Raw genomic sequence first — 25,143 nt, 5'->3', positions numbered from 1 at the left:
GGATACAAGTATATACAAATCTTTCAAACTCATATGTTCTTGTGTGATACATGTATATACATGATTTTCATAATTTTTCAATATCATATATTTTCATGATTTTTTAAAAAATACACGGGGTTTTGCTGATTGGTTCGTCACCACATACATTGTGAGTATACAATTTGTTTAATAAACGTTCTTTTATTTAGTTTATAAAAATATTATATTTAATTTCCGAAAACACACTTTTCTCAAAGAATTGAAACCAAATATACATTTCGAAATAATAATTGTTGATACTAAAATGAACGAAATAATAACACATACGACAAAACACGTTAAAATAAAATAAACCTGAAAATATTCTTTCGCGCTATAGCGCGGATCTGAACCTAGCATACGTGACAAAGTACATATCCACGATAGTACATATTCTCATACTTGCCAAATTCAACACCAACAATCCATTTTAACAGTTAAAAGTTTACGTAATTCGGAAAAAAATAAAAACCGACACTTTTCCCCCGCGCTGTAACGCGGGTCCGGACCTAGTAAATAAATAAAGTATATAACTCCCACAAATCTAATCAAAACCAACATTTGAGAAAGAAAAAAATATTAAACCGTGGAAATGGTAGGTGTCGGCAACAGACATAACCAATGATAAAACGACACGTGCTAAAGTTGGGATCATCGACATTATATAAAATTAATAAAAATAAAAGCCCATTTCGTTCTCTCTTAACTACTTTTGGGCCTCTTTAGCTGTCTTATCTAAAGAACATTGTTTTTTTTGAAAACTCACTTCACTCTCACTCACTTATATCACTATCACTATTATTATCACTCTCAAACTTACTCACTTTTCATTTTCAGTATCATTAAATAAATCATTTTACTACTATTCTTTCTTTCTTTCTTTTTTTAGTGAAATGTTGTAATCAATTAATCATTACTATTTATTTATTTTATTTTGGGCCTAAGTTTTGTTTCTCTTGTCGACATGCTTACCAAAAAAAAAGAAGAAAAAATTGATATGGGTCGTCGTAAGTTTATTTGTAAATTATGCACTAGGTTGGAGTGAAGGCATTATTAACAGTACTCTCTCATACTCTCTCATATGTTAAAAGTAGTTTTGGCTAAATTCCACATACAACTTTTTTTAATGTTTTTGAAAAGATGGAAGATTTGTATATTGAAATGATGGAAGTGAAAGCTTATCTATCATGCTTATAAATATGAAACTGAAAATTTATAAATATAAAAATATTACAAAGCATGGAATGATTCGACTAAGTGCGTGTACAAATTGATGATATGTAATATATTATCACTAAACTTATTTTAAAAACATGATCGGGAGATATAAAATGTTAAACTTATCAAATTATTACGTTTAGGGGACCCTTTTGCTCGGCTGCTATTATTTATTCTAAATACTAAGATAAAATAATTGTGACAGGACAAATAATGTAATCCAACCTAACGAAATAATTAAAGTTCATAAACAATTTTTTAAAAAATTTGTGAGATCCCACAATAAAATAAAAGAATAGATTAATGGGTTTGGTTTTTCTAGTGTAGTACATGTGTCTGTCTTCTCGTGATCCTTCACAGAGTATGTGCCAGAGCGTTCATGAGGTGGACAAAAAGGGTTGGATCGTGCCATCATCATCAGCTCATCAAGTGATCTCTCTGCATAAGTTCCTAAAGAAACCATTTTACTTAGATTAGATACATAACTCATATGGAATCATGATCATGGACAATGCAGTCTTCGTCTACTAACTAAACAAGACTCAGTGCAAACAAATAAAATCGTCACTAGGATCAGAAGCTTGTCATGCATTGTAAATTTGTAATGACTGATAGATGCAGAAGCCTATTTTCACGACCTCCTTCGCCTGTCTTTAGTCTCCTCTCAACACATGAACCTCTGAAATAACCTTAACATTGTCACAAGAGACTCCCCTAAACACAGCTTGGCCGTTCTTCCTCTGTTTTGCCTTCTGATTGCGTTGTTGTTACTCTGTTTCTTTACCTTTTCAGCTAACTTGGTAATGGCGTATTTGTGCGTGTGTTGTTGAATTGTTGTTTATTTCTAATGTAAATGATATATACACACTATTCATATAACAAGAAGACATATAATAAAATATAAATATAGAAAAACAATCAAAAAAAGATAAAGATGCTGCAAAGATTAAATTTTCTTTATTCTCTCTTTGAAACTGCGATTCGAAAATAAAAAGGTTCTACAAGGTATACGTAAACACTAACATCTAACCTCCCTCATCTCTGATCAAATGTTTTTCCCGAGTTCGATCTTTTTCACCAGTCTTACTGTGTTTTGAAATATCGAATCTAGTATTCCTGCGACCTGGAAACCAACAAGCTAGGGCATTAACTTCTACACCAAGGAACTGAAACAAAATTCAAGGCTGTGAGACAAATACTATACCGTGAAAACACCTCCTATTATGGCGCATACATTTGTGATGAAGTGTGAGAATGACTTTGGGTTCTCGCTTATTAACACCTGCAAAATAAAACAGAGCAGGGATCAAATGTATAGTGTAAGAAAAAAGGAGAATAGGTATTGAACTAAGTAGAACGATATATGTATTTCTCATCTGTGCACTGTACCTGCATTGGAGAGAGCTCAAAGTGAAACTTTGCTTCGGGGTAATGGTAACTATGAGCTACATTGCTATGAGCAGTATATTCATATTCCTCAATCAATGAGTGTTCTCGGCCGAATCTTCTTGAAATGACCTCTGTTTTGACTATTTGCAAGTAGTGTTCGATCTGTATTGTTCCACGTTATAAGAGAAACCTCGAGTAGGAAAGTACTTCACAAGAAATTTGTGCAACTTACTGTAACATTAGCATCCAATTGTCGTTGATTGATGAACGATTTTCCATTCAGCCTATCATGGCTTTGGCCAAGATAAGGCAGTAATCGTTTCATATCAGTCCATAACCTTTCTGAAACCATTGTACCAAATGTTAGATGGGTAACAATATGAGACATGTTCATTTGAGAAGCATCAAATGAATGAGCTCCTGAATGAGCTGAGATTACAAGTTCGCCCGGAACCTGAAAAGAAAAAACAATATATAAGAAACATTGGCACCATTAGAAAACAAAAAGCAAAACACATCAAACATCTCATAGAGAATTGGATGTTTAACATTATAACCTTCTTCGCACGCACATAGCCTTCAATTCTACAACCTCCACTAACTGGTGCCTTTTTAACGGTTGAGGCCGCATTCTCAGATTTACCATCCAACGCCAACTTATGATCCTCCTTTTTGATAGGTTTGAGCAGTTCTTCCACCATCTGAAGGAAATAAATCATTGTATATAAAATTTTATCAAAGAAACACGTAAATTTCTTACGTAAATACACAAGAAACAGGTTGAAGAATGTGACTATTGCATCATATATTCCCAACGTAGAATCTAATTTAGATCAGTCTACCTTGACTAGGCTATCTGTGTCCCGATCTCCATAGTAAGATTCATGATCATGGTGCCCATGGTCGTCCCTGAATTAAGATCAGATATCAATCGATTACCAAACATGAAATGGAGTTTTATCAAAGAGGCGAATAAATAGTTACATAGACGACATGAAGAATCATAACTGAAGCTAATGAAATAATTTGCTCACCTAAGATCACTGCCTTTGCGGAAAATCCGGATAGATGGGTAGCCTTGTATATGATTGCTGAAGTTGTCATTTGGTAACTTAGGCTTCAGTCAAATTGAAAAAAACTAATCTGACTTTTACCCTAAAGCAACAAGAAATATGGAAGAAAAAAATCAAGATTGGTAAATACCTCTTACATAGAGTAGATTCTTTTGTGCAATCAACACTTCCTAAAAGAACACGATCATCAGTTTCGGGATCATATCTGCAACAGCACATGTTCCAAAATTAAGCATCAGAAATTTGTAACTCGACGACTCTTGTTATATCATCAGAAACAGTTTCATACCAAATAGAAAAAACAGAAAAACAAAAACGCACACCTCTCTCTTGTTATTTGAGAAGCTTTCTCCCAAGATGGTTTCTGAAAATTTTAGCCGAGCAAACAAAAAAAAAAAAGGTAAAAGACCAAAGCCTGAACATATTTATTGAGCTAATATAGGTATCTATCAGACCAAGAAAAACTCTCACAATAGTTTGACTCATCCTCCAAGAGTATATTGTCTGCTAGACTTCATCACTTGGTCAATTATAATTACAGTAGTAAAGGAAACAAAGGCAGATTCTTTCTTATTTGATGAAGCCAACTAAGTTGTGATAAGAACATCTAAAATATAGTTTTCATCAAGAAAATCTAGTAACTGCAAACCAAATGAAAAATATCATAAAAATTGCAAGTTCATATTTACCAGGCGATTACTCCAGTAGCACCAAGGCGCATAAAAGTTAACAACCAAAATTTGAAAACTGCATAAAGAAAGTTCAATTTCATTAATTCATCTTTAACACACCTGGAGATACAGTGTGTACTCATAGATAGTAGTATACACAATATAGAAGAAGTTGGCAACTTACTGATGTTTATACTTCTCAAAAGTAGCACCAGTTAATGGTATGTCAATATAAGTATTTTCTTCATGATCCTCGTCTCCATGGTTAATGAGATGTAATCCAGAGGTGGAGTGAAATTCCGTACCAGTGGCTCTTAAATGCGGATCAATTGGAACTTTTCTAATCGTTTTCGTTAAATTCAACCTATGCTGAAGAATTTAATTAACAAAAATTAAACATGGGATATATGACCATAATCATTGTCACTGCACAACTGATAACATACATCCTTTGTAATCAAAGAAAGCATCAACTTTTTGGGTTAAACAGAACATTCTATGTTTGCAACGCGAAATGGGATGATAGAAAGAGCTAGACTGAGAAGTGGAAGCAGAAACTTACAGTTCCCAACACGTCACTCACGTCAACCGATGCAAATTCACATGAGAGGGCAGGAAAGCTACAAAAATTGGCGAAAAACCAGACATCAATTTATCAAGAAACGACCAGTGTTCTAAATAAGATTGAACCATAAACAAATAAGAAGGAACAACCAGTGTCATAAAAAATGGCATGGTGGTGTTGTTCATTCTAACCAATAACACACAATTTTCATCTACCTGATGTTGAAATCAATGTTTAAGATGTCCCCATCAGAGCTTTTATCAACTATTACAGATGTGCTAGTGTTAACTGCCAAATAACTACTCAGCTCCTGCAAGTTAAAACCATCAGCCAGAATCATTGGACAGTGGCAGAACCATATGCTATTCTTTCTTCACACATAAAAAATTGGAAGAAGAGAAAAACAAAGCAGAGATGACTATTACCATTCCAAACAAAAACAACATAGCAAGGGCAGCTACAATGGATAATCCAGCACCAGAGAGAGATGCCTCAGTCAAATCTCTTGGGATTTTCCTGATGAAACAAAAGGGATCATAACCAGAACAATACAATCACACTTAGTTCTAACTCTAGACAACACAAGTATACAATTCTCAAGAGAGGGACAAGATGAATAACGAGAAAGACAGGACCAAATGTCGAATGCTCACAATGCATAATTTAACAGATACTGTCAAATTTGTACAAAAAGGTACAAACTTTCGCATGTGCATCGATGCCAATGACGAGAATTATCATTAAAATTGTTAAACGAAAAGAGGGTATTATTTTGTATGATGTACCTGAAGAAATCAACGGACTTGATCTTGGTGGTGGAAACCATGGCTGCGGCAGGAGAAAAAAGGATTTTAACAGAAACAGATCTCTACAGTGAGCTCTCTCTCTCTCTTTCTCTCTGTATATCTGATTCTGTTCCTAAGGCCGTCTCGTGATCCCACTTAGCTAAAACTATTTGGAGATCTTCAACAAAACAGAGTTTTGGTAGGAAGAATTTTTCATCATTTAAAGTTAAGATTTTTATTCTTTCTCTGTTCTCTCTAGGAAGGAATCATCGCACAATAAAAATATGTTAATTTTGTGAAATAAGTATCTACAAATGGAAATGAAGCAATCAGCTTTGATCTTTTGACTAATCCTCAGGTCAAAGAATAAAAATCATATCCTTAAAAGAAATAAAAATGATATTGCCTTTGAATGGTAAACGGCGTCGTTTTGGATAAGTTTCGTTTATTTCTTTTTCTATTTTCAATCTGATGGAGAAACCAATCAGAAGACGGAAACGATGACGAGAGCTGTTCTACTGAGAGCTCTGACGAAGAACAAGTTCGTCGCCTCTAATGCTCCTCGATCCATCTCCATCTCCATCTCCATCACCAACCTCTCTCGATGCGTATGATCTTTGAACTCCTACCCACTTTTTACCCGATCTTTTCGGGAAAATCGATTCTTTCAGTTCCTTAATTTATTGTATTGCTTTCGTTGTCCCCAAAGCTCGAGTTAGTAGTTTCCAATTTTTTGAATATGAATTGGAAGTGGTAAAGGATCAGTCTTTGTGTTGATTTCATTTATTTTTTTCAAGTCTTAGAGAGTAAAAAGACGAACTTTTTTTTAATTATGCTCAAGTGGGAAAATTTTGGTTTTGAAATAGTCAATTTCTGAAGCTTCTATATATTTTCTTGTTGCTCCTATGCTGAGAATATTACGTTTTTGTTGTTGTTGCATGTAGATTAGCACTCTGATTCTAGCTGAACATGAGAGTGGTTCAATCAAACCTCAGACAGTGAGTACAGTAGTTGCAGCTAATTCTTTGGGTGAAAATTCTTCAATTTCTTTGTTATTGGCTGGTTCTGGCTCTTCTCTTCAAGAAGCTGCTGCCCAAGCTGCCTCTTGCCATCCTTCTGTTTCTGAGGTGAACTACATTATCATTTTCTTCATGTGCTTTTGTTTTGTTGCGTGTGGTCTCAATGTTGGTAATTTTGTAGGTACTTGTAGCTGATTCTGATAAATTTGAGTATCCACTAGCTGAACCTTGGGCTAAATTGGTTGAGTTTGTTCGGCAACAAGGAGATTACTCGCATATCCTTGCTTCCTCTAGTTCATTTGGAAAAAATATATTACCCCGTGTCGCTGCTCTTTTGGATGTTTCTCCTATTACTGATGTTGTCAAAATCTTAGAATCCAATCAGTTTATCAGGTATACTCCAACTCTCTCTCGTTCCCGTTGGATAATGATGTGTGTTGCTAATCTTTCTGGAAAAGTGAACTGAAACCGAGCTTTTTTTTATCTGTGTCAGGCCTATATATGCTGGAAACGCTTTGTCTACAGTACGTTATACTGGTGGGGGGCCTTGTATGTTGACTATTAGATCGACATCTTTTCCTGTCACCCCGATTACAGTAGACTCCGAGTCAAGGAAAGCTACTATCTCTCAGATTGATCTCTCAAATTTCAAAGAAGGTTCGTTTACTTTTCTCTTGTGCATTCCTATCCTAAACTTTTCTTTCTTTTTTAAGAAATTGAGTTTTCCATTCCCTATTGCAGACTCTGCCAGCAAATCTAGATACGTGGGATGTTCAACTCAGGATACAGAACGGCCTGATCTTGGAAGTGCGCGTGTTGTGATAACTGGTGGAAGAGCGTTGAAGAGTGTTGAGAATTTTAAAATGATTGAAAAGCTTGCAGAAAAACTTGGTGGAGCAGGTTGGTATATATGCTAATCCTAATCACCAATGAGTATGGGGGAATATATTTGAGTTTGCTTTCTATCTCATCAGAAGGTTAATATGCTTCAAAATGTTTGTTCATATCTAATGGTTTGTTTGTGACAGTTGGTGCAACTCGTGCTGCTGTTGATGCTGGATATGTTCCTAATGATCTTCAGGTAATATTTTTGGATCTTTGCTTGCTTTTTCCTTCCATTTAATAAGAGTTTGTTTGTTTGTGTTATCGTCGTAGGTGGGACAAACAGGTAAAATAGTGGCTCCAGAGCTTTACATGGCGTTTGGTGTTTCAGGAGCCATTCAACACTTGGCTGGAATTAAGGATTCTAAGGTGATTGTCGCGGTTAACAAAGACGCGGATGCACCTATTTTCCAGGTAACAAACATAGTCGAGACCCTTCTTCTCCGTCGATTTAAGTGAGGACCAAAATATGCTAAAAGGATTGGCTATGCAATTGTAGGTAGCTGACTATGGACTTGTTGGAGATCTATTCGAGGTGATACCCGAGTTGCTGGAGAAACTTCCCGAAAAGAAATGAGAACCCGATAAACCAAAACTCAGTCTATGTAACCATCTCCTAAAGCTCTCTGTATTTTCAGGTGCAGACCACAGTAGGTAGTGTGTACATATCAAAACTGTAATAATAAACGGTCTGAAGAATCTTTGTCACACAATCTGTGTCTCACAATTTGATTCGCTCCCACGACTTCTGACAAACAAAAGCAAAGTGTTTAAAACTTTCCAATATGAAATTTCGATATCTATACATTTTGGTCAATACTGGTAACAATTTTACATGAAAGAATCAGAAGAATAAAAAATAATGACAGCGGTTAGAAAAGTAAAAACATCATCAAGCAATAAAGTTAGATAACATAGACAAAGGAACTACACAAAGTCCTCTCTTCTTCAACTCTGCAGAGAATTCTTCATTCATAACTTCATTTATCTTCGATCCTGTCTCTGTAAGTGTTATGTATCCTTTCTCCTATAAATTCCCCAAAGAAAATAATTTATTGTGAGTCCAAATTCAGATTTATTATTTATGAAATTTATCAGTTTCATGCAACAAATGTTTCTTAATTACCTCAGATGTAACATTGTCCATGGCTTTTTCAGTATCTTCCGCACCATCCAGTATGTATCTAACCTTGGTTTTATTAGAAGGAGAAGAAGCTGTGTCTTCTTCATCTTCTTCTTCAATCTCTCCTTTGTGTTCTTCTTCTTCATCTTTGTGTTGATGAATGATTCTTCTCTTTTTAGGGTTAGTATTAATGTTGGTAGCCTTTCGACGAACAACATTATTGGTGCGGACAGGAGATGCAGCGTCCGAGATCATTGAGGAATCATTATCGTAGTAATGACTCATATCTTGTTCGGTCTCCACCATTTCATCGTCATGATCAATGTCTTCAAAGTAGACTATCCAACTACTCTCTTCTTGATCTTCTTCGTGTATCGTTCTGATTTGGTGATTGGAGAACACTCTTTGTCTCGTGCAGTTGTTTACGGAGTTCTCCATTGAAGTGTTTGGGGGGTAATGTAAAAGGAAAGGTGTGTAATGTGGTGAAGCTGAGACTTTTTGTTGGCAAATGATTTTGTTATAGAATAGGCTCTCATTTATATAGTCAAGAGAAAGGTTTAGATCATGGAAGTTGGAGGTGTGGCACATTTTGGTCCGTTTGTCCTTTTTTTGTCTTTATAATTTTTTATTTATTTTTGTTGTAATTTTATATATACCAACTAGTTACGGATCTTAGACATATGTACTTTTTTCAACTAAGTAAACTATAGGATCGTTAAAAGATTCACAACAACAAGAGATCATGTGTTTGGTTTTTGTGAAACATTTGTCTTTAAATTAATTTTACATGATATGAACTTCGATTTTCAGATATTTATAAAGTGTTAAGAAAAAAAATTATGTCAAACAATTTCTACAAATTAAAATTTTAAAGAAGAAAAAATATGAAGAATAAATAGTATTTTATATTTGCTTAAACAAACAAAATAATCTTAGGACTAATTATTTGTATAAGATAGTATTGGGTTTGCTTGATATGCAAGAACGAGAAAAAGGAGGGAAAGTGGTCGACCTTCTTGTGGGTTAGTGGATAATGTGATTGTGCACGTTTCACATTTCTCTCCTTGATCTCTTATTCTCTCTTGAGTGAGTTTGCTAAAATCTAATATCATTCTCGGATTATATTATATTATCATCATAAAAAATCAACCCAAAAATAAAATATATATTACACTTTCAATAATGTTCGATTTCGTTTATAAAAGAGATGCATATTTTAAGCCATGACCTAATTCATCAACAAGATTCACTCATTGACATCGATATTATCTGAGAATTTTAAAATAGCTGACATACATACTATAGGTTAAAAGTCCATGATCAATATATACCTGAAATCATTGGTTAACTATGTATATCATTATCATGCATCTTTGCTAATTTCTATATATCTTGAAGATCTTTGGTATATATTACTTTATAACCAAAGATTTTACACTAAAATTTGTGTTATTTTTAGAATCCATTATTGTTAGATATTAATCCACTAATTAAGTTCATGCAACAAAGCGGTAATCATTGAACTATTATCGTATATACTACATATATATCAACCATCATACACTATGTTGTCTATAGCTATAAAATATATCTATTACTTGTATATATCTTTTATTGATATATAAAATTCTTTTGATAAGTATCACACGATAAGAAGCTATATGAATATTCGCTAGTGGCAACCACATACAGTATATATATTAGGGTTAACATCGTTATCATCAAATCTTCTTTTCACCATGACGAAATCTAATCTAGGTCAAAATTTTGACACCTTAACATCGCATACGCATCGTCTAACGTCATACATTTTTGCGTCACCTAATTAAACTTACGATGGGTACTTTATATATTCTCATAAGACTAAAATCGAAAATTGTGTTCACACATTTAACATCTTGGAAAATGGTATTAACAACCCAAAAATACAAATAGGTGTTACATCAAACTATTCTCTCATAATATTAGATCATGTATAAAAATTGTCTTGCCGGACTCAAAAAGGTTCAAGAATCGTGGACCAACTATATATTATATACAAAACCATACACTCATCCATTATTATTATCCGTTTTTTTTTTTTTGTTATTTGGCCTTAACCTTCACTATTACCTTCATCACGTTTCGGTTATTCAATTAGTTGTTAATTGTAAGTGTTTTAGAAAAATATATGAAGACTATTTTTAGCCTGCTTGCCACGTTATAATCCACACACATTCTCGTTGAATCTTTATTACCACTTCTCCACGAATTACATGTCTTGATCATTGACCTAATTAAATTTATTTATTTCAAGAAGTAAGAACCATGTACTACTCTCTCAAAATATTTTTATTTTTGGATTTTGCCGTCTCTTAAAAACTATTTGATTTCTAGTTTCTTTACACATATGTCATCTAGTCTCTAGTTCTAGATGATGTTAGCTCCCAATTTTATTTAAAGATAATATATTTCATTTGAAATAAGTATGTTCATAAATCAATATCGTTGTAATATATACTCTAGAACAAGAATGTAACTAACTATGTGGAAACCGGAAAGAAAACAAATTTAATTATAAGATTCTCCAAGTTTTTTGTTTGTCAAACAGATTATTTAAAATAGCAATTCTCAATTTGTCGACTGATGTATTTTAAGTTCCGATCTTCTAAAACAGTGTGCTTGCGCAATATCTTTCATCACATTAGTGTTGCTTACGCAATATCTTTGCGCACCATTTTTTTAAAAGTGGTCTTTTCTGAGAAGAAAATTTTGAAGTATTTTAGAAAGAAGACTAATTTACAAAATGACTATAAATATAATCATAAGTAGTAATGTATCATATATTGTATGTGTATAATTAAGATTCATCTCAACAAGCTAAGTTAGTATATGAATCTATATGACGGTTGAAAAAGACCACTTGTTATCGAAAAGAACATGACATAAACGTCCTCAAAATGCTCAATTTGTCCTCAATTTTAATCATTGTGTTGTGCTTTCATCTTAACAAGTTTTGTTGCCAGCTTTAACAAAAAAAAAAAACAAGTTTTGTTGCCAGAAATAATCAATACAATATATTGCATAGTCTCATAATGTTTTTTTTTTTAATTGAAAGTTATGCAATAACAATTTTTTAATAAAATGGTATAATCATGTTTTAGAGGATAATTGATAAATTAAGTTTTTTCTTTAATATTTTGGCAATATTATGAATAATAGTGAATAGCTAGATGTTTTGGTGATTGACAATTTAACATTACTAGATTTTTATAACTAACGTTTAATAAAGAGTTTTAAATATATATATATATATATACACATATATTAGTTTCTTCGGACTAAAAAAAAATCTCTTTCCAAATTAAAAATATTCTTTTATATTTCCAAAGAAAGTTTTGGATATTATTTTCTTATAAGTTATAATTAAGTTGATCTTAATTTTATTTTGAACAAGATAACCGATCTATCGGATGAGTACTAAACTAGTGTATTATGACATGATTATAAAAAGGGCTGCCTCATTATGCCCTCGTGTATTTGTTGCTTTCACAGCGTTTCTACGCAAACTTTTTGTCTCTTTAATAAACACCATTAAAAATTTAAATCTTTATAAAACTTGACCTAGATAAATACCAAAAGTAAATCAATAAACACAACTTGTTAAATCAAAAATACCAAATTTTTGTTGGAATTTAACCTAATTTAATTTTTCACCAAATTGAACATATCCAGAAGGAGAAAAGAAATTGAAAAAGAGAAAAAATAATTACAGCAAAAAAAAAAATCCATTAGAATGAAAAAGAAATATTTCTCCTTCGTCTACATTGTAGTCGTAGTCGGGTACAACAACTTTTTTTTGAATCACCAGCCGCCAATCTTAGCAGTATTGGCCGGAGTTATACTTTAGTTTAGTTCCAAGGCCGTCTCCTAATTTTGTATTTGAGATCGTAACGTGAATTAGGGTTAAACGATTCTTGTAGAATTAGGGAGAATGGTTTTTAAAGATTGTTAGAATCTAAAATTCTATTGTTATTGGTTTATGGATTCTTAAATTCTTAATGAAGTCTTTTGTTATTGGTGTGTTGATTTTGTAATTTCATTTAAAATCTTTTGTTATTCAAAAAATTGAGTACTTATTGATTTTACAATTCTATTAAACTCTAGTGTTATTGGGAATATGATTTCCTACATATTTGGTCATTAACAACAACTTTCAAAATACTGCACTTACATAAGTATTTGTAAAATCTATCATATTAATAATCTACTAAACTCTAAAAAACTTAGTAAACATTTATTAGAATCTACAAAAATATTTGAGAATTTTAAAATCTCTAAAACTTTTGAAATCCACAAACTTTTTTAGATTCAATCTCCCAATAACCCCCTAAGCTTAGATTGAAATGTCTCTGTAAATTGGAAGATTTGAGGATCCTTCGACATTTGTATTGTACAGTATGTGTTGTAGTACCGACTAGACCTGATCTCGTAATGGGCTGGACTTTTCTCTAAAGCCCAGATTAACGACCCATTTCATACAACATAGAAAACGCGCCGTATCACTTAAAGATTCAATCCGGCTTTCTCGATCGCAAATCCTAAATGTCTTTTGGTTTAGAAACGGTTCACGGTTGAATCGTGAGCGTCGTTGTTCTTACGAAATTGGAAATTTTATTTACAGCAAAGCGAAAGTAAAATAAAAAGGTTTAAGGCAAGCACACAAAACCCTAAATTCGAATCTTGGTCTTGTTCGAATTAGAGAAATTTATCAGATTTTCATTGAAAGATCCATTAAAAATTTGCTGGAACATCCATGGATGATACACAAGCCAAAGCTCTAGAGGAGAAGCTGAAGAGTCAGCTTAGTCAGCTTGAACTCGAGCACGCTGTGTTCGATAGAATGGTTTACAAGAATAAGAACCAGCATCGGAGATGCTCCTATTTCCAGTACCTTCTCAAGGTTAATCATCTCCTTCGTTCTTCTCTTCGATTGTCTTGTTATAATAGTCACAGCATTGAGATTGTCTTGTCTAATTTTAGCAAACTTGTTTTTTTTTTAATTGCTCAGGTAAGAAGGGATTTGAGACTTTTACGGACAGCAAACATGGAGGGTGTTCTGAGACCTTGTTTTCATGTTATTTCTGGGAGAATCAGTAAACAGAAGATTCATGTTTTGGAGAGGTATGCTTCTCTTTCTTATGTTGATTTCAATGATTTATGAGAATGATGTATGTAAGAGCTTAGTTTGTGAGTTTTGGGTTTATGTTAGCTTGAAGCTGAAACAATGTGATACTGGGAAACCAAATGTCTTGGAACGACTTCGTGGAACTCTTCATTTACTCTCACAGGTATGCTCTTCTTTATGGAGCTTCCTTTTTTTGCTTGAGTAGCGATAAGCTGCGTAAACGAGCCTTGATGATCATATACCAGCTCATACATATGAAAAATAGATTCTGAGTGTTTTGACTTCATCATTGTGTTTGTTGCAGATGACTGAACCCATCTTAAAGGCTGCTAGGTATTAATTGGCTCATGAGTTCAACTGTGTCTGTAATTTCTTAGACTTAATCGCATTCGGTTCATGATATAATTTCTTTTTCCATTTCAAATTTGTTCTACAGTGGGATATCCACTCTGCTAGCTCGTTCATTTTTCATAGGATTCTCCGTGACATTTTTGGCGCTGCTTGCACGTCTCAGAGTGTTAGTTCAACAAGTAAGTTAACTTTTTTTTTTTTCTGCCTAGTCCAAACAAAACTAAATGAACATTGTGGGCAGTTTCTCCAATCCATGATCTATAGGCACACACTGTAATTGATCTTATTGTAGTTATAGTGGGCGTAATGTGCTTACTTTCTTTATCAATTTGGGTTCATGCAGATATTACTTGATGCTGTGACAGTTTTCAATTCGGTAACCTCTACATACCTGAAGAAACAGTCTGTAAAGATAGCACAGGATGGGGTTGAGGTTAGTCAAAGCTTCTTTGGTGGACCCTTTCGTAGATTTTTTACATAGTTCAGTGATCATGTCAATAAACTCTGTTTCCTCTATTGGAATGAATACAGATATTCCGCGAGTTCTATCCAAAGGAAGAAGAGTGTGTCACCGTATTGGATTGTGTATGGAAGACCGATAAATATGTTTTACTCGAGACATTGCAGAAACATGAGAGTAGTAAACCTGTAGAGGAAAATGTTACAGAAGATGCTACTACTAAGGATCCTTTGATACAGTATCAAACATCTGTTTCTTCTCTTGGGGGTAAGAGAACCTTCACAGAACTACTATTTGGTTGTTATTTTCCGTTCCCAAGTTTGAATGCTGGTTATGTCCTTACTACCTAGATCTATATTCTAGAGAGAGTCACTCACTTGTCTCATACTTGTATAGATTTCTGCCAGTAGAGTTAGGTTTTAGATGGCTAAAGCGTTGTAAGATCCAAAACTTCCATGTTTTTTGTATTTGACTAAATAATTTGTGCTTTGGATTTAATTTCCCACTTGCAGAAGATCTCTCTCCTTTGCTTGATGCAGACGACGGTGGTGTTACTGTGAGAGAAAGCTCATCTCCTATTGCTGAAGCAGCTTCGTCCAAGACTGGTAATGCGATGCAACCAGAAGATTCAAAAAATCCAGAAGATGCTTCAACTAGGGAGTGTTCAGTTCAGTATCATACGTTTGTTTCTCCTCTCGGAGGTAAGAATCTCCAAAATATTACTGTTTGATTGTTTATTTTTGGTTCCCCTAGACTGTATGCTGGTTATGTATGTAGCACCTATCGACTACCTAGGCTTATACTTGTTTTGAACTTTATGGTTTTAGTGTTTCAAGGGCTTAAAGGTTAGAGAGTTTTGGTTTTAGATGTGTATTATTGTTAAGGGCTTAGTGATCAAATACAGAAATTTTATGTTTGTACATCACTGAAAGATTTTCGCTTTTGACTTAATTGACCAACTGCAGAAGATATCCCTCCTCCTCTGATTTCTCCACTGATTGGAGCAGACAAAAACGGTGATGGTACTGCTACAGAGTGTTCGGACCCCATTACTGAAGCAGTTTCTCCCAAGACTAACAATGGATCCCAAACAGAAGATTCAGAACAGCCCAAAGATGAGTCTACAAATCCCGTTAGCCCGGCAAAAGTTAACGTAGACACATCAAAAGCGAGTTGCAGAGCAACCAAGGTGGCGTTTCTACCTTTGAAAAGACCCGCCTCTGTAATAACTCCAAACGCCATAGAAGAACCCCCAAAGAAGAAACAAGAAACAGGTGGGAAAGACAAAAAGGAAGAAGATGGATTTTATAATCTACTAGTGCATGGAACCCAGAAAGACAGTTTGTTCTAGCAAACAAAAACATTTCAAAACCCAAGAACACAACTTGCGTGGTTCCTGTGTGTTAATACCAAGCTGTGGATTCAAGCCTTTTGTGCCTTGTAGCCAAGGATCAAGTCACGGATCTCTTCGCTGCTGGCTCTGTCTAGAGCGGTTCTTCCATCACCATCCTTGACCGAGTAATCAGCACCGGCTCTGAGAAGCTCCTCGATCTTAGGTTTGTCACCTTCTGTAGCAGCTAACAGCAACAAGATATCGACTGGGTGAATGTTTAGGTTAAGAAGAGCTTCCATCTTTGAATAGGTACCTTCTACCGCAAGCATCCCCATGTAGTTGAAATACTGCAAAAACCCATCACAAAGATAACAATTATCACATAGATAAAATGTCGTGTTAAATTAATTCGTCCTCTGTTTTCTTTACAATTCAAAGCAGTTGGCATTTGTGTTATTTCTGCGATTAGGGATCATGATTCAAGAACCAAAGTGGAGAATTTGATTAATAAAGTATATCCACACAGATGCATAATGAATCATCAGAATCCATCCTAAGGCACTTCCTGGTGGGAATATAAGTCAATTTGATTTCAGTCCATAAGAAGAAAAAACCTGTTCAACGTCGTCTCTGTCGAAGTCATCACGAGACTGACTGCCATAGATTCCGGCATTTTCAGCATCGACACCGTTCTTGCCAAACTTGAACCAGCAAGTGGTTCTTGACCCGTTGGAAGGACCGAGTCTGGCTGGTCGGATATGAAGCTTTAAGTTACGGGTACCGAGAAACCGAGAGGAGAGCAGCCTTGGGGAAGAAGAAGTGTTACTGGTGGAGAAGAGTGAGGTGGCCAAAGAAGGTGCGCAGGAGAATGAGATAGAAGAAGAAGCCATGGCTCAGCTGTCTGTCTCTCTTAATGCTTCCAACTAAAGTAAAACAGATTCAGTGGTTTTATTATCCACTCATTTTTTTTCCCTTTTATCTAAAAACGACAATAAATATTTTTTCCACTGAATAATCCCCACCGTTGGATTTGAGATACTATTTTGCTTCTATTTATTTATTTATTTATTTTTGTGAGAAGGAAGAAAAATAATAAAATAGTTTCAAAGCCATCTAATTCTTCTTAACTAGGTTTAAAGCAACCACTTTTTTAAATGTTTTTTGGGTTCATAAAACCCATAGTCAAACTTTTGATTTTTGTTTTTAATTAAAAATTATTCAAACTTCTAAAACAAATACATTTTTGTCTTATTTTGCTTCCTTTTCTTTTTAAGTAATAAAAATATTTCTGGTTTTCTCATGAAAGTATGAAACCAAAAACTATTAATTCAGAAACAAAAATGAAATACTTTTTCTATTTGAATTTGCTCTATAGGTATAACTTATAGAGCATAATCATCTACAAATCAGACCATTTATCAACAAGCCTAGATCACTGATCTCTACAAATCAGACCATTTATTTTGAAATCAACTAAAATATGTAAATTTGAATGCAAAATAAAATTTCTTTTTCTTAGATTTTACTGTACATTTCTGAATGTAAGACATTGATAAATTGTTTTCACGGACTTAGTTAGAAATAGATGTGCTTTTATATTTTATCCCAAGGAATAATGAATGTGTAATTGTCAAAAAAAAAAAATTACCACCCCTTAAATTTAATCTAAAGTCATGTTAAAATTTTAAAGCAGTATGTGGCCTATCAAATCTTTGGGAAAAAATTGCTAACTTGTTACAATGATGCAAATTCCCCAAAAACTTGTAATCAGCAATTTCCAACTTTTTTTTTGTAACGATTTTGGTCTCCTATAAATTTATTTATAAGAGTTTTTGCATGAACCATTCCAACTTTTTAAATTTACTTAAGATTGGCAACAAAAACAAAAGAAAAAAAGAAAACCTCAAAATTAATTAAGCAACAATGTGGCCAATCAGAACAAGAATCTAATTCAAACTTAAAAAGTCTTTGAAGCTTTTGGAATTGAATTATGTACTACAAACTAATTTAAAACAGCATATTTGTGGATAAATTAATTAGTAAAATAAATAAAAAAACAACGAAGAATGACATGGCAAAGACGTGGTCTCCACTCTCTCAAGACCCCCAACAGAAAAGTTTTAGCATTCTCGCCGGAAAAATACCAGACGTCTCTTCTTCTTCTTCTTCTTCTTCCTTCTGACCTCTTTCTTCTTCACATCATCATCATCATCCAAAACTCTACCCTAAATTAGCTTTTATAATGGCTCACAAACCTCTCTAACACTCTCCAACTTATATTCCCTCAACCATCACATCGTTTCTTCTATGTAATTCCTCCGCCTCTTCCTTCTATAACCATCTCTAAGTATCGTAAATGCGATCACAGTCCGCTCCAAAACCTTCAATGAAACCTTCTTCAAATCCATCTCCGTTCTCCGTCAGATCCTCCGTCGCTTTCTCTTCTCACTTAGCAATGGTGGAATTGAAACAGAAGATTTTAACCTCTCTCTCTAGGCTCGGTGATCGCGATACTTATCAGATTGCTGTAGATGATCTCGAGAAAATCGTCGTCTCTGTCTCCGATTCTCCCGAGATCCTTCCCGTGCTTCTCCATTGTCTTTTCGATTCCTTCTCCGATCCTAAAGCTCCGGTCAAGAGAGAATCAATACGACTCCTCTCCTTTCTCTGCCTCTCTTATTCCGATCTCTCTTCTTCTCAGCTTGCCAAAATCATCTCACACATCGTCAAGCGTCTCAAGGACGCTGATAACGGTGTGCGCGACGCTTGCCGCGACGCGATTGGCTCTCTCTCTGCGCAGTTTCTCAAGGAGAAGGAGGATGGAGATGGAAATTTCGTTGGGTCTTCGTTGGTTGGGCTATTTGCTAAACCCTTGTTTGAAGCAATGGCGGAGCAGAACAAAAGCTTACAATCTGGTGCTGCGATTTGTATGGGGAAGATGGTGGATTCAGTTACCGAGCCTCCTGTTGCTGCTTTTCAAAAACTCTGCCCTAGAATCTCCAAGTTTTTGAATAGCCCCAATTACATTACTAAGGCTTCACTCTTGCCTGTAGTTGGAAGCTTATCCCAGGTTCGTGCAATGTGGCATATCAAATGTACAATGCTTATTTTCTTAGATTAGGATTCACTGCTTGAAGGTTCAGCTGGTTGTGCTTAGTCTCTAGATTTGGCTACTTGTGTTTTGTGCTAAGAAGATTAGAATGACTTCTATGTGTGAAGGTAAATGCTAAAGATTTTTGGAATCTTGATAGTAATATATAAAAGTTTCTGTGGCACTGGACTACTAGTGACAAGCTATGTTTTGGTCTAATTCACAAGAGAATGACATTGAAGAAGATTTATGTGTCTAAATTTCATTGTTCATCCCTAATCTGCTTGGTGGTCAAATCAACTGGGTCTTCTTCTCTATGGATTACACATATTTTGAACCATGAAACTGTTGCAGGTTGGAGCTATTGCACCTCAGAGCTTGGAATCATTGCTACAAAGCATTCACGAGTGCCTTGGATGTACCAATTGGGTTACTCGTAAAGCAGCTGCTGATGTCTTAATCTCCTTGGCCGTCCATTCTAGCAATTTGGTTGCAAACAAAACAGATTCCACTCTTACAGCTCTTGAAGCCTGTCGATTTGATAAGGTATACTCCATTTATTTTCAGTAAAACTATGTTCTTGCAGTCGCGTGAATCTCTGTAAAGAAACGACATTATACTTTTTTGGGAGTTACCATCTTAGCTTATAACAGTTAGCAATAGCTATGGTTTTTTTTCTTAAGATCTTCCTAGCATTCGCCAATATCTAAGGTTAGAATGGAGATTGACACTAGGAAAAGAAATGCAGATTACACTAATGGTCATGAGAAAATAGCTCTCTCCATTCTCTTTCCTTGTCTTTAGAACCTTATGGAGTAGCTAATCTTGATATCGGTGTTTAATTTTTCTGATCAACTAAACAGAGCCAAAGGTATACGAGCTAGACATGGATAGTAACAGTAATTGCGGATGTTTGTTATATACTATAATGTACAAATCTACTTGCTCGTCTCTATGGATTACATACTTTTTCCAACATGTTTTGCATCATTCTGAAAAGTGGCTATATTTTCTTTGGGGTTCAGATAAAACCTGTTAGAGAAAGCTTGTCGGAAGCACTAAACGTCTGGAAGAATATTGCTGGAAAAGGTGAAGCTCGAACATCTGATGAACAGAAGGATGTGTTATCTGAGCAATGTATGTTAGAAAGGAATGGGGAAACTGATTCAGTTGCATGCGACGGAGCAGGGCTGGTGATTCAAGGCTCTTCCGATGGTTTGAGCAGTAATTCAGATTCCATTTCAAAAGCAGTTCTCATTTTGAGGAAAAAAGCACCTGGATTAACTGGCAAAGATCTAAACCCAGAGTTTTTCCAGAAACTGGAAAAAAGAGGTTCTGATGGTATGCCAGTTGAAGTTATTCTTCCCTGTAAGCAAATAAATTTGTCGACCTCAAACACAGAGGATGAATCAGATGCCAATACTTCAGTATCGAGGAGTAGGTCAAAAGGTTTGTGCAGAACAACTGGTGTCCATCCCAAAGAAAGACATTTTGGAGACTTTGCAAGAGAAAAATGGGTTGATGAAAGAATGAACGGAGGTGAATCACGGTTGAGAGCATTTGATGGAGATCAAACCGAAGCGATCCAGGCAGAGGCATCTGAAAACAGAGGGAATTGGCCACCTTTACAGAGACAGTTATTGCACTTGGAGAGACAACAAACCCACATAATGAATATGTTGCAGGTACTGTTCCGATTTCAAATCAATATAGTGATTTGCTTTGAAGCAGTTTCACTCTTAAAAGGCGACTCCTTTATCATTGCAGGATTTCATGGGTGGTTCACACGACGGCATGATAAGTTTGGAAAACCGTGTTAGAGGTCTTGAGAGGATAGTAGAAGAGATGTCGAGAGAAATTTCCATACAATCAGGTAAGAAAATCTGTTTGATCTACGCAGTTAAACAACCGCAACCTATTGCATCCATTTGAAAATATATATTTATTAGTTCCCAAAAACTTAAAATTTTGATTTAGGTGCGAGGGGAAAGGCGGCTGCATCATGGAGGAATGATGTAAACGGATGGGATAGTTCTAAGAATGGAGATTCTCCGAGAAACACCCAGACCAGTACAAGAAGGTCACATGGCACTGGTCCCCTTGACTCTGAGTATTCAGGTAACAGCAGAAGAGCTTGGGACAAAAGCTCTGTACCTATACGATTAGGTGAAGGACCTTCTGCTAGAAGCGTGTGGCAAGCATCAAAAGATGAAGCTACTCTTGAAGCAATACGCGTGGCTGGTGAAGACTGTGGAATGCCAAGGAATAGGCGAGTATCTATTCCCCAAGCAGAAGCAATAATGGACGAAGATGATTATGACCGTGGAGGACAGAAGGGAGACCTTGTCTGGACTAGTTGGAGCAATGCGATGCACGCACTCCGAGTTGGTGACACCGACTCTGCATTTGCTGAGGTATTATCTACAGGAGACGATCATTTGCTTGTCAAGTTAATGGACAAGACCGGTCCTGTTCTTGATCAACTCTCGAGTGATATTGGAAACGAGGCTATCCATTCTATTGCACAGTTTCTCCTGGATCACACTCTGTTTGATCTCTGTCTATCTTGGATTCAACAGGTAACAAACTTCTTCCTTTTTCTTACCAAGATCTATGTTTTTACCTGAGATCTATTTAAATTAACCTGACCGTAATTAATATCTATCAGCTGCTAGAAGTAAGTGTAGAAGATGGACCAGCCTTTATAGAAATGCCGTTGGAGTTAAAGAAGGAGCTTTTGTTGAATCTACATGAAGCTTCGTCAACAACAGATCCTCCAGAAGACTGGGAAGGTCTAGCTCCCGACCATCTTCTGGTCCAGTTAGCATCTAATTGGACTATCGAGCTCCAACATTTTGACCCGTAGAATGTTTGGAAGACATTTCATTGTACAGATATATGATTTTTCTTACACTTGTGAATCACTAAAAAAAAGAACATTGAATATATGATACTTTTTGAGTCAATGAAAGCTACTATACATCTGAATCAATAATACTGATATAATCTTAAACTTCAAAAAATGCATAACACAGTATATTGTTAAAAACGCAAAGAGACTCTCAATGTTGAGGCAAGTATGGAGCGGATGTAGATGTGTGTTTCCAAGTCCACTAGTGAGCATAAAGTCAGCATCTAAGACTCCTTTAAATTCGACTTGTCGGTAGCTCTTCAGCTTCGGATCATGATATAAAATATGAAAAGGAATGGTAAACAAATAAACTTTACCATCATGGGTGATACCATGTCTTCCCCAAATTTGTTTCAGAAGCTTATAAGATATATCAGTAAAGTGTTTGCACAACCATTTCTGTTTTGCAGCATCCTCCAAAACCCACAATGTGATGTCCTTATTGTACTTTTTATAATTGACACAAACTAACTTACCCTCATAAGGTATTAGCTTAGCACAACACAGAATTCTGTCACATGGAACTTTTCAGACCTGACATCAAAACTCATTATAATGTCAACATTGGATTGATCAAGGCTGGCTTTTGTAATAATTAAAGAACACCGTTGGTGCATCTCCCACCATTGTCACTATAAGGAAGATGATTATTGCTTATCTTGATGATTCTCCATGTAGCTGATCCCAACGTTAGAACTCGACACTCATCAAAAGATTTACCACAACGAGCACGAGTGAATTTATTTGCGTATGGTTATATTTTGTTAAAAAGAACTCACATAAATGCTATTAAGGTTAATTATTCTTGTGATTGGATGGTAGTAATCAATAATCATATATATAGCATGTTAAGATTCAAACTATACAAATGCAAATAGAATTTGACGTAGAATTTATGCATGATCCTCCGTTTCGATACTTAAGTTCGATGCATTTTTGGTTGCAATCTTTGATTTCTCCACATGAACCGATAGGTATTATTGTCATAGGAGAAATTTCTTCTCTAGTAGCATATATCTCCTTTTCCGCAAGACCTTGAAAAGTTAAAAAAGTAGAAACAAAAAATTATATTAAAACCAATTACACCCTAAACTACAATTGATTAGTAACATGTTGCATAAATAAGAATGTGGAACGTAACAGTGAATAGTGATATTACCTTGACTCAAAACAAGGGCAATGCATAGAAAAGTAAGGAAGATGCATTTGTGAGAAGAAACCATTTTCTTCTTCTTAATATTTAACAATGTCTTTTTGTAAATATTCTATTATTCTCCTTCTTGTGTGATATATATATGCTATCTTTAAGTATTTCTGGAAATTAATCTTGAAAATCAAAATCTTTAATTCCAAATATTTTTTTATATCAATAATTTATTCGCTTTAACAATTATGGATGAATATCTCTTAAAATTGTTAATATTATGGTAAATAAATATACTAACATTGTCTTTTGTGTTATTTTTAACTGTAGCGGTAATGATAAAGATATAGTACATGAATTTTAAGATTTATGAAGAAAAAAATCAAAGATGCTTAGATATCCGTGAAAAGCACATCTCTGCCAAGCAAAGATCTTAAAACCAAAGAGTTTAAACAAAGTATACACTAATGGTGATGCGATCCTTACTGCATTTTAGGCTTTGCAATATCGCTTACTACTAAATCACAAAAGAACTTTTGGTACGGAGATAGAAATTAATTCTATGCAAGGAACGATAAACTATTCCACAAAAACAAAATATAGTCAAACTATAAAGTTCCATTGGAAAAAAAAAACACTCAAATGTATAGTTACAAAGACAAGAGATTCTCAATGTTGTTGAGGCAAGTATGGAACGGATGTAGACGTCCGTTTCCAAGTCCATTACGGAGTCTAAAGTCAGCATCCGCGACTCCTTTGAAATCGACTTTTCTAAAGCTCTTTCTCTCTGGATCATAATATCCAATATAAAACGATATTTGGACACCGTATGGTACATAAACAAAGTCACCATCATCAGTGATACCATTGATTCCGCAGGATTTCAAAGGTGGTGCAGTAAAATGTTTGCACAACCACTTAGCATTATCCTCCAAAACCCAAAGTGTGATAACCATATTGTTCGCGGTATGACCAAAACAAGCTAACTTACCCTTGTAAGGTATTAGCTTACCCCACCATAGATTACTCCATGGCGTTGGTATCACATCATCATGGAACTTTTCAGACCTGACATCAAAACTCATTATAACATCAACATTGGATTGGTCAAGTTTGCCTTTGTAATATATAACACCGTTGATGCATCGCCCATCATTACAACTTAACATGTTACTAAAAGGACGATGCTTATTACGGTTGATCTTGATGCTTCTCCATTTTCTTGTAGCTGATGATCCTGTTAATGTAAGAATCCGACACTCATCAGACGCTTTATCACGAAGCACGGACACTACTTTGTGTTCACACGCGACGGGATCGTATCCTAGAAAGACTGCTATACCCTTCCAGGTGGTTTTGGGTTTGGGCAAGGTTGACAACTTTCTCAAGGTAGGGTTCCAAATGATGGGTCTATCTACCCTCGGGAAACAGATGAGGCCGTGGACAGATTCGGTGAAGGAGGAGCGACAGTTTTTAGGGTATTTCATTTGGTAACTATCAACTTGCGGGTCAGGCTCGTTAGGGTTCTTGATGGTGAATACAAAGAGCTTCCCTTTGCTTTTGAAGAAGAGTAGAAGACTCGACGAAGACTGCTTTGGGAACATGTTGCTGATGAAATATGGATCTGTGCTGATCGATGACCATTGCTTCGAAACGCAACGAGATCTTGCAACTGATTTTGCTGGCAGCTTTGACAGTATCTTCGAGGTTACATCCAGAGGCATTGATGACCACGATTGTCTTGATCTCTTTTTCTCTTCTCGTGATTGCTCCATCTTTTGCTTCAAACCATTGATTACTTCGTTCTCTTATATATATGGGAACCCTAACAAAGCTGTGATTTACTCTCCTTTTTTTTTTTCTTAATTTTTCAAAAGTAAAAAGTTATATTTCCATAATACATTTCGGTATTCTATTGTTAATCATGCTAATCTTTTGTC

General features: G+C 35.1%; 7 protein-coding genes across 8 annotated transcripts; 3 read left to right on the top strand and 4 right to left on the bottom strand.

Annotated features, from left to right (window-relative positions):
• Positions 1-2,172: 2,172 nt before the first annotated feature.
• On the bottom strand, positions 2,173-6,019 carry LOC17897882 (protein disulfide-isomerase 5-3). The gene is made up of 15 exons (XM_006307306.2): positions 5,723-6,019; positions 5,363-5,453; positions 5,153-5,247; positions 4,935-4,992; positions 4,557-4,741; positions 4,391-4,448; positions 4,025-4,065; positions 3,832-3,906; positions 3,663-3,719; positions 3,471-3,537; positions 3,186-3,329; positions 2,861-3,082; positions 2,629-2,790; positions 2,444-2,521; positions 2,173-2,362 (listed from the first exon to the last, which is right to left on the bottom strand). The coding sequence occupies exons 1-15, from the start codon at positions 5,761-5,763 to the stop codon at positions 2,285-2,287; spliced, it is 1,452 nt and encodes a 483-aa protein (XP_006307368.1). The 5' UTR covers positions 5,764-6,019; the 3' UTR covers positions 2,173-2,284.
• Positions 6,020-6,201: 182 nt separating this feature from the next.
• Positions 6,202-8,350, top strand: LOC17897261 (electron transfer flavoprotein subunit alpha, mitochondrial). 2 transcript variants are annotated; one of them, XM_023777301.1, is made up of 8 exons: positions 6,202-6,330; positions 6,667-6,849; positions 6,923-7,134; positions 7,235-7,398; positions 7,483-7,641; positions 7,770-7,822; positions 7,897-8,037; positions 8,123-8,350. In XM_023777301.1, exons 1-8 carry the CDS (start codon positions 6,223-6,225, stop codon positions 8,198-8,200), a joined length of 1,098 nt encoding a protein of 365 aa, XP_023633069.1. In that variant the 5' UTR covers positions 6,202-6,222; the 3' UTR covers positions 8,201-8,350. The 2 variants fall into 2 exon arrangements, with proteins under 2 accessions (XP_023633069.1, XP_023633070.1); XM_023777302.1 differs by having other exon boundaries at positions 6,227-6,330; positions 6,672-6,849.
• Positions 8,351-8,392: 42 nt separating this feature from the next.
• LOC17896960 (vascular-related unknown protein 2) lies at positions 8,393-9,233 on the bottom strand. Its single transcript, XM_006306264.2, has 2 exons — positions 8,750-9,233; positions 8,393-8,650 (listed from the first exon to the last, which is right to left on the bottom strand). Exons 1-2 carry the CDS (start codon positions 9,182-9,184, stop codon positions 8,516-8,518), a joined length of 570 nt encoding a protein of 189 aa, XP_006306326.1. The 5' UTR covers positions 9,185-9,233; the 3' UTR covers positions 8,393-8,515.
• Positions 9,234-13,443: 4,210 nt separating this feature from the next.
• LOC17898915 lies at positions 13,444-16,093 on the top strand. Its single transcript, XM_006304445.2, has 9 exons — positions 13,444-13,688; positions 13,797-13,909; positions 13,998-14,076; positions 14,218-14,246; positions 14,350-14,443; positions 14,608-14,697; positions 14,796-14,991; positions 15,237-15,425; positions 15,690-16,093. Exons 1-9 carry the CDS (start codon positions 13,542-13,544, stop codon positions 16,073-16,075), a joined length of 1,323 nt encoding a protein of 440 aa, XP_006304507.1. The 5' UTR covers positions 13,444-13,541; the 3' UTR covers positions 16,076-16,093.
• On the bottom strand, positions 16,006-17,020 carry LOC17899961 (protein LHCP TRANSLOCATION DEFECT). Its single transcript, XM_023777106.1, has 2 exons — positions 16,672-17,020; positions 16,006-16,404 (listed from the first exon to the last, which is right to left on the bottom strand). The coding sequence occupies exons 1-2, from the start codon at positions 16,945-16,947 to the stop codon at positions 16,147-16,149; spliced, it is 534 nt and encodes a 177-aa protein (XP_023632874.1). The 5' UTR covers positions 16,948-17,020; the 3' UTR covers positions 16,006-16,146.
• Positions 17,021-18,033: 1,013 nt separating this feature from the next.
• On the top strand, positions 18,034-22,136 carry LOC17897549 (TORTIFOLIA1-like protein 1). Its single transcript, XM_006306716.2, has 6 exons — positions 18,034-19,127; positions 19,503-19,694; positions 20,174-20,833; positions 20,916-21,021; positions 21,126-21,727; positions 21,817-22,136. Exons 1-6 carry the CDS (start codon positions 18,414-18,416, stop codon positions 22,012-22,014), a joined length of 2,472 nt encoding a protein of 823 aa, XP_006306778.1. The 5' UTR covers positions 18,034-18,413; the 3' UTR covers positions 22,015-22,136.
• Positions 22,137-23,853: 1,717 nt separating this feature from the next.
• Positions 23,854-24,978, bottom strand: LOC17898521 (putative F-box protein At1g50880). Its single transcript, XM_023788772.1, is given in 4 exon segments — positions 23,854-24,172; positions 24,272-24,376; positions 24,546-24,654; positions 24,705-24,978. Coding segments are annotated over 4 exon segments (807 nt in total).
• Positions 24,979-25,143: the final 165 nt, after the last annotated feature.

Source organism: Capsella rubella, unplaced genomic scaffold (assembly GCF_000375325.1).
Source record: "Capsella rubella cultivar Monte Gargano unplaced genomic scaffold, Caprub1_0 scaffold_1, whole genome shotgun sequence".
Lineage (NCBI taxonomy): Eukaryota > Viridiplantae > Streptophyta > Magnoliopsida > Brassicales > Brassicaceae > Capsella > Capsella rubella.
The sequence above is the reverse complement of the archived record's forward strand: the minus strand, read 5'-3'. Positions and strand labels throughout refer to the sequence as shown.

What these genes read in the sequence shown, in the direction of transcription:
- LOC17897882 (XM_006307306.2), bottom strand. Translation starts at nt 5,763, where the DNA reads ATGGTTTCCACCACCAAGATCAAGTCCGTTGATTTCTTCAG. An exon ending in TGAGTGACGTGTTGGGAACT is followed by an intron (nt 4,742 to 4,934) that starts GTAAGTTTCTGC and finishes TAAATTCTTCAG; the next exon opens with CATAGGTTGAATTTAACGAA. An exon ending in CGCAAAGGCAGTGATCTTAG is followed by an intron (nt 3,538 to 3,662) that starts GTGAGCAAATTA and finishes ATCTTAATTCAG; the next exon opens with GGACGACCATGGGCACCATG.
- LOC17897261 (XM_023777301.1), top strand. Translation starts at nt 6,223, where the DNA reads ATGACGAGAGCTGTTCTACTGAGAGCTCTGACGAAGAACAAGTTCGTC. An exon ending in GCCATCCTTCTGTTTCTGAG is followed by an intron (nt 6,850 to 6,922) that starts GTGAACTACATT and finishes GTAATTTTGTAG; the next exon opens with GTACTTGTAGCTGATTCTGA. An exon ending in GAATCCAATCAGTTTATCAG is followed by an intron (nt 7,135 to 7,234) that starts GTATACTCCAAC and finishes TATCTGTGTCAG; the next exon opens with GCCTATATATGCTGGAAACG.
- LOC17896960 (XM_006306264.2), bottom strand. Translation starts at nt 9,184, where the DNA reads ATGGAGAACTCCGTAAACAACTGCACGAGACAAAGAGTGTTCTCCAAT. An exon ending in TGGACAATGTTACATCTGAG is followed by an intron (nt 8,651 to 8,749) that starts GTAATTAAGAAA and finishes GGGAATTTATAG; the next exon opens with GAGAAAGGATACATAACACT.
- LOC17898915 (XM_006304445.2), top strand. Translation starts at nt 13,542, where the DNA reads ATGGATGATACACAAGCCAAAGCTCTAGAGGAGAAGCTGAAGAGTCAG. An exon ending in CCCATCTTAAAGGCTGCTAG is followed by an intron (nt 14,247 to 14,349) that starts GTATTAATTGGC and finishes TTTGTTCTACAG; the next exon opens with TGGGATATCCACTCTGCTAG. An exon ending in TCAGAGTGTTAGTTCAACAA is followed by an intron (nt 14,444 to 14,607) that starts GTAAGTTAACTT and finishes GGGTTCATGCAG; the next exon opens with ATATTACTTGATGCTGTGAC.
- LOC17899961 (XM_023777106.1), bottom strand. Translation starts at nt 16,947, where the DNA reads ATGGCTTCTTCTTCTATCTCATTCTCCTGCGCACCTTCTTTGGCCACC. An exon ending in ACAGAGACGACGTTGAACAG is followed by an intron (nt 16,405 to 16,671) that starts GTTTTTTCTTCT and finishes GGGTTTTTGCAG; the next exon opens with TATTTCAACTACATGGGGAT.
- LOC17897549 (XM_006306716.2), top strand. Translation starts at nt 18,414, where the DNA reads ATGCGATCACAGTCCGCTCCAAAACCTTCAATGAAACCTTCTTCAAAT. An exon ending in TAGTTGGAAGCTTATCCCAG is followed by an intron (nt 19,128 to 19,502) that starts GTTCGTGCAATG and finishes AAACTGTTGCAG; the next exon opens with GTTGGAGCTATTGCACCTCA. An exon ending in ACATAATGAATATGTTGCAG is followed by an intron (nt 20,834 to 20,915) that starts GTACTGTTCCGA and finishes TTATCATTGCAG; the next exon opens with GATTTCATGGGTGGTTCACA.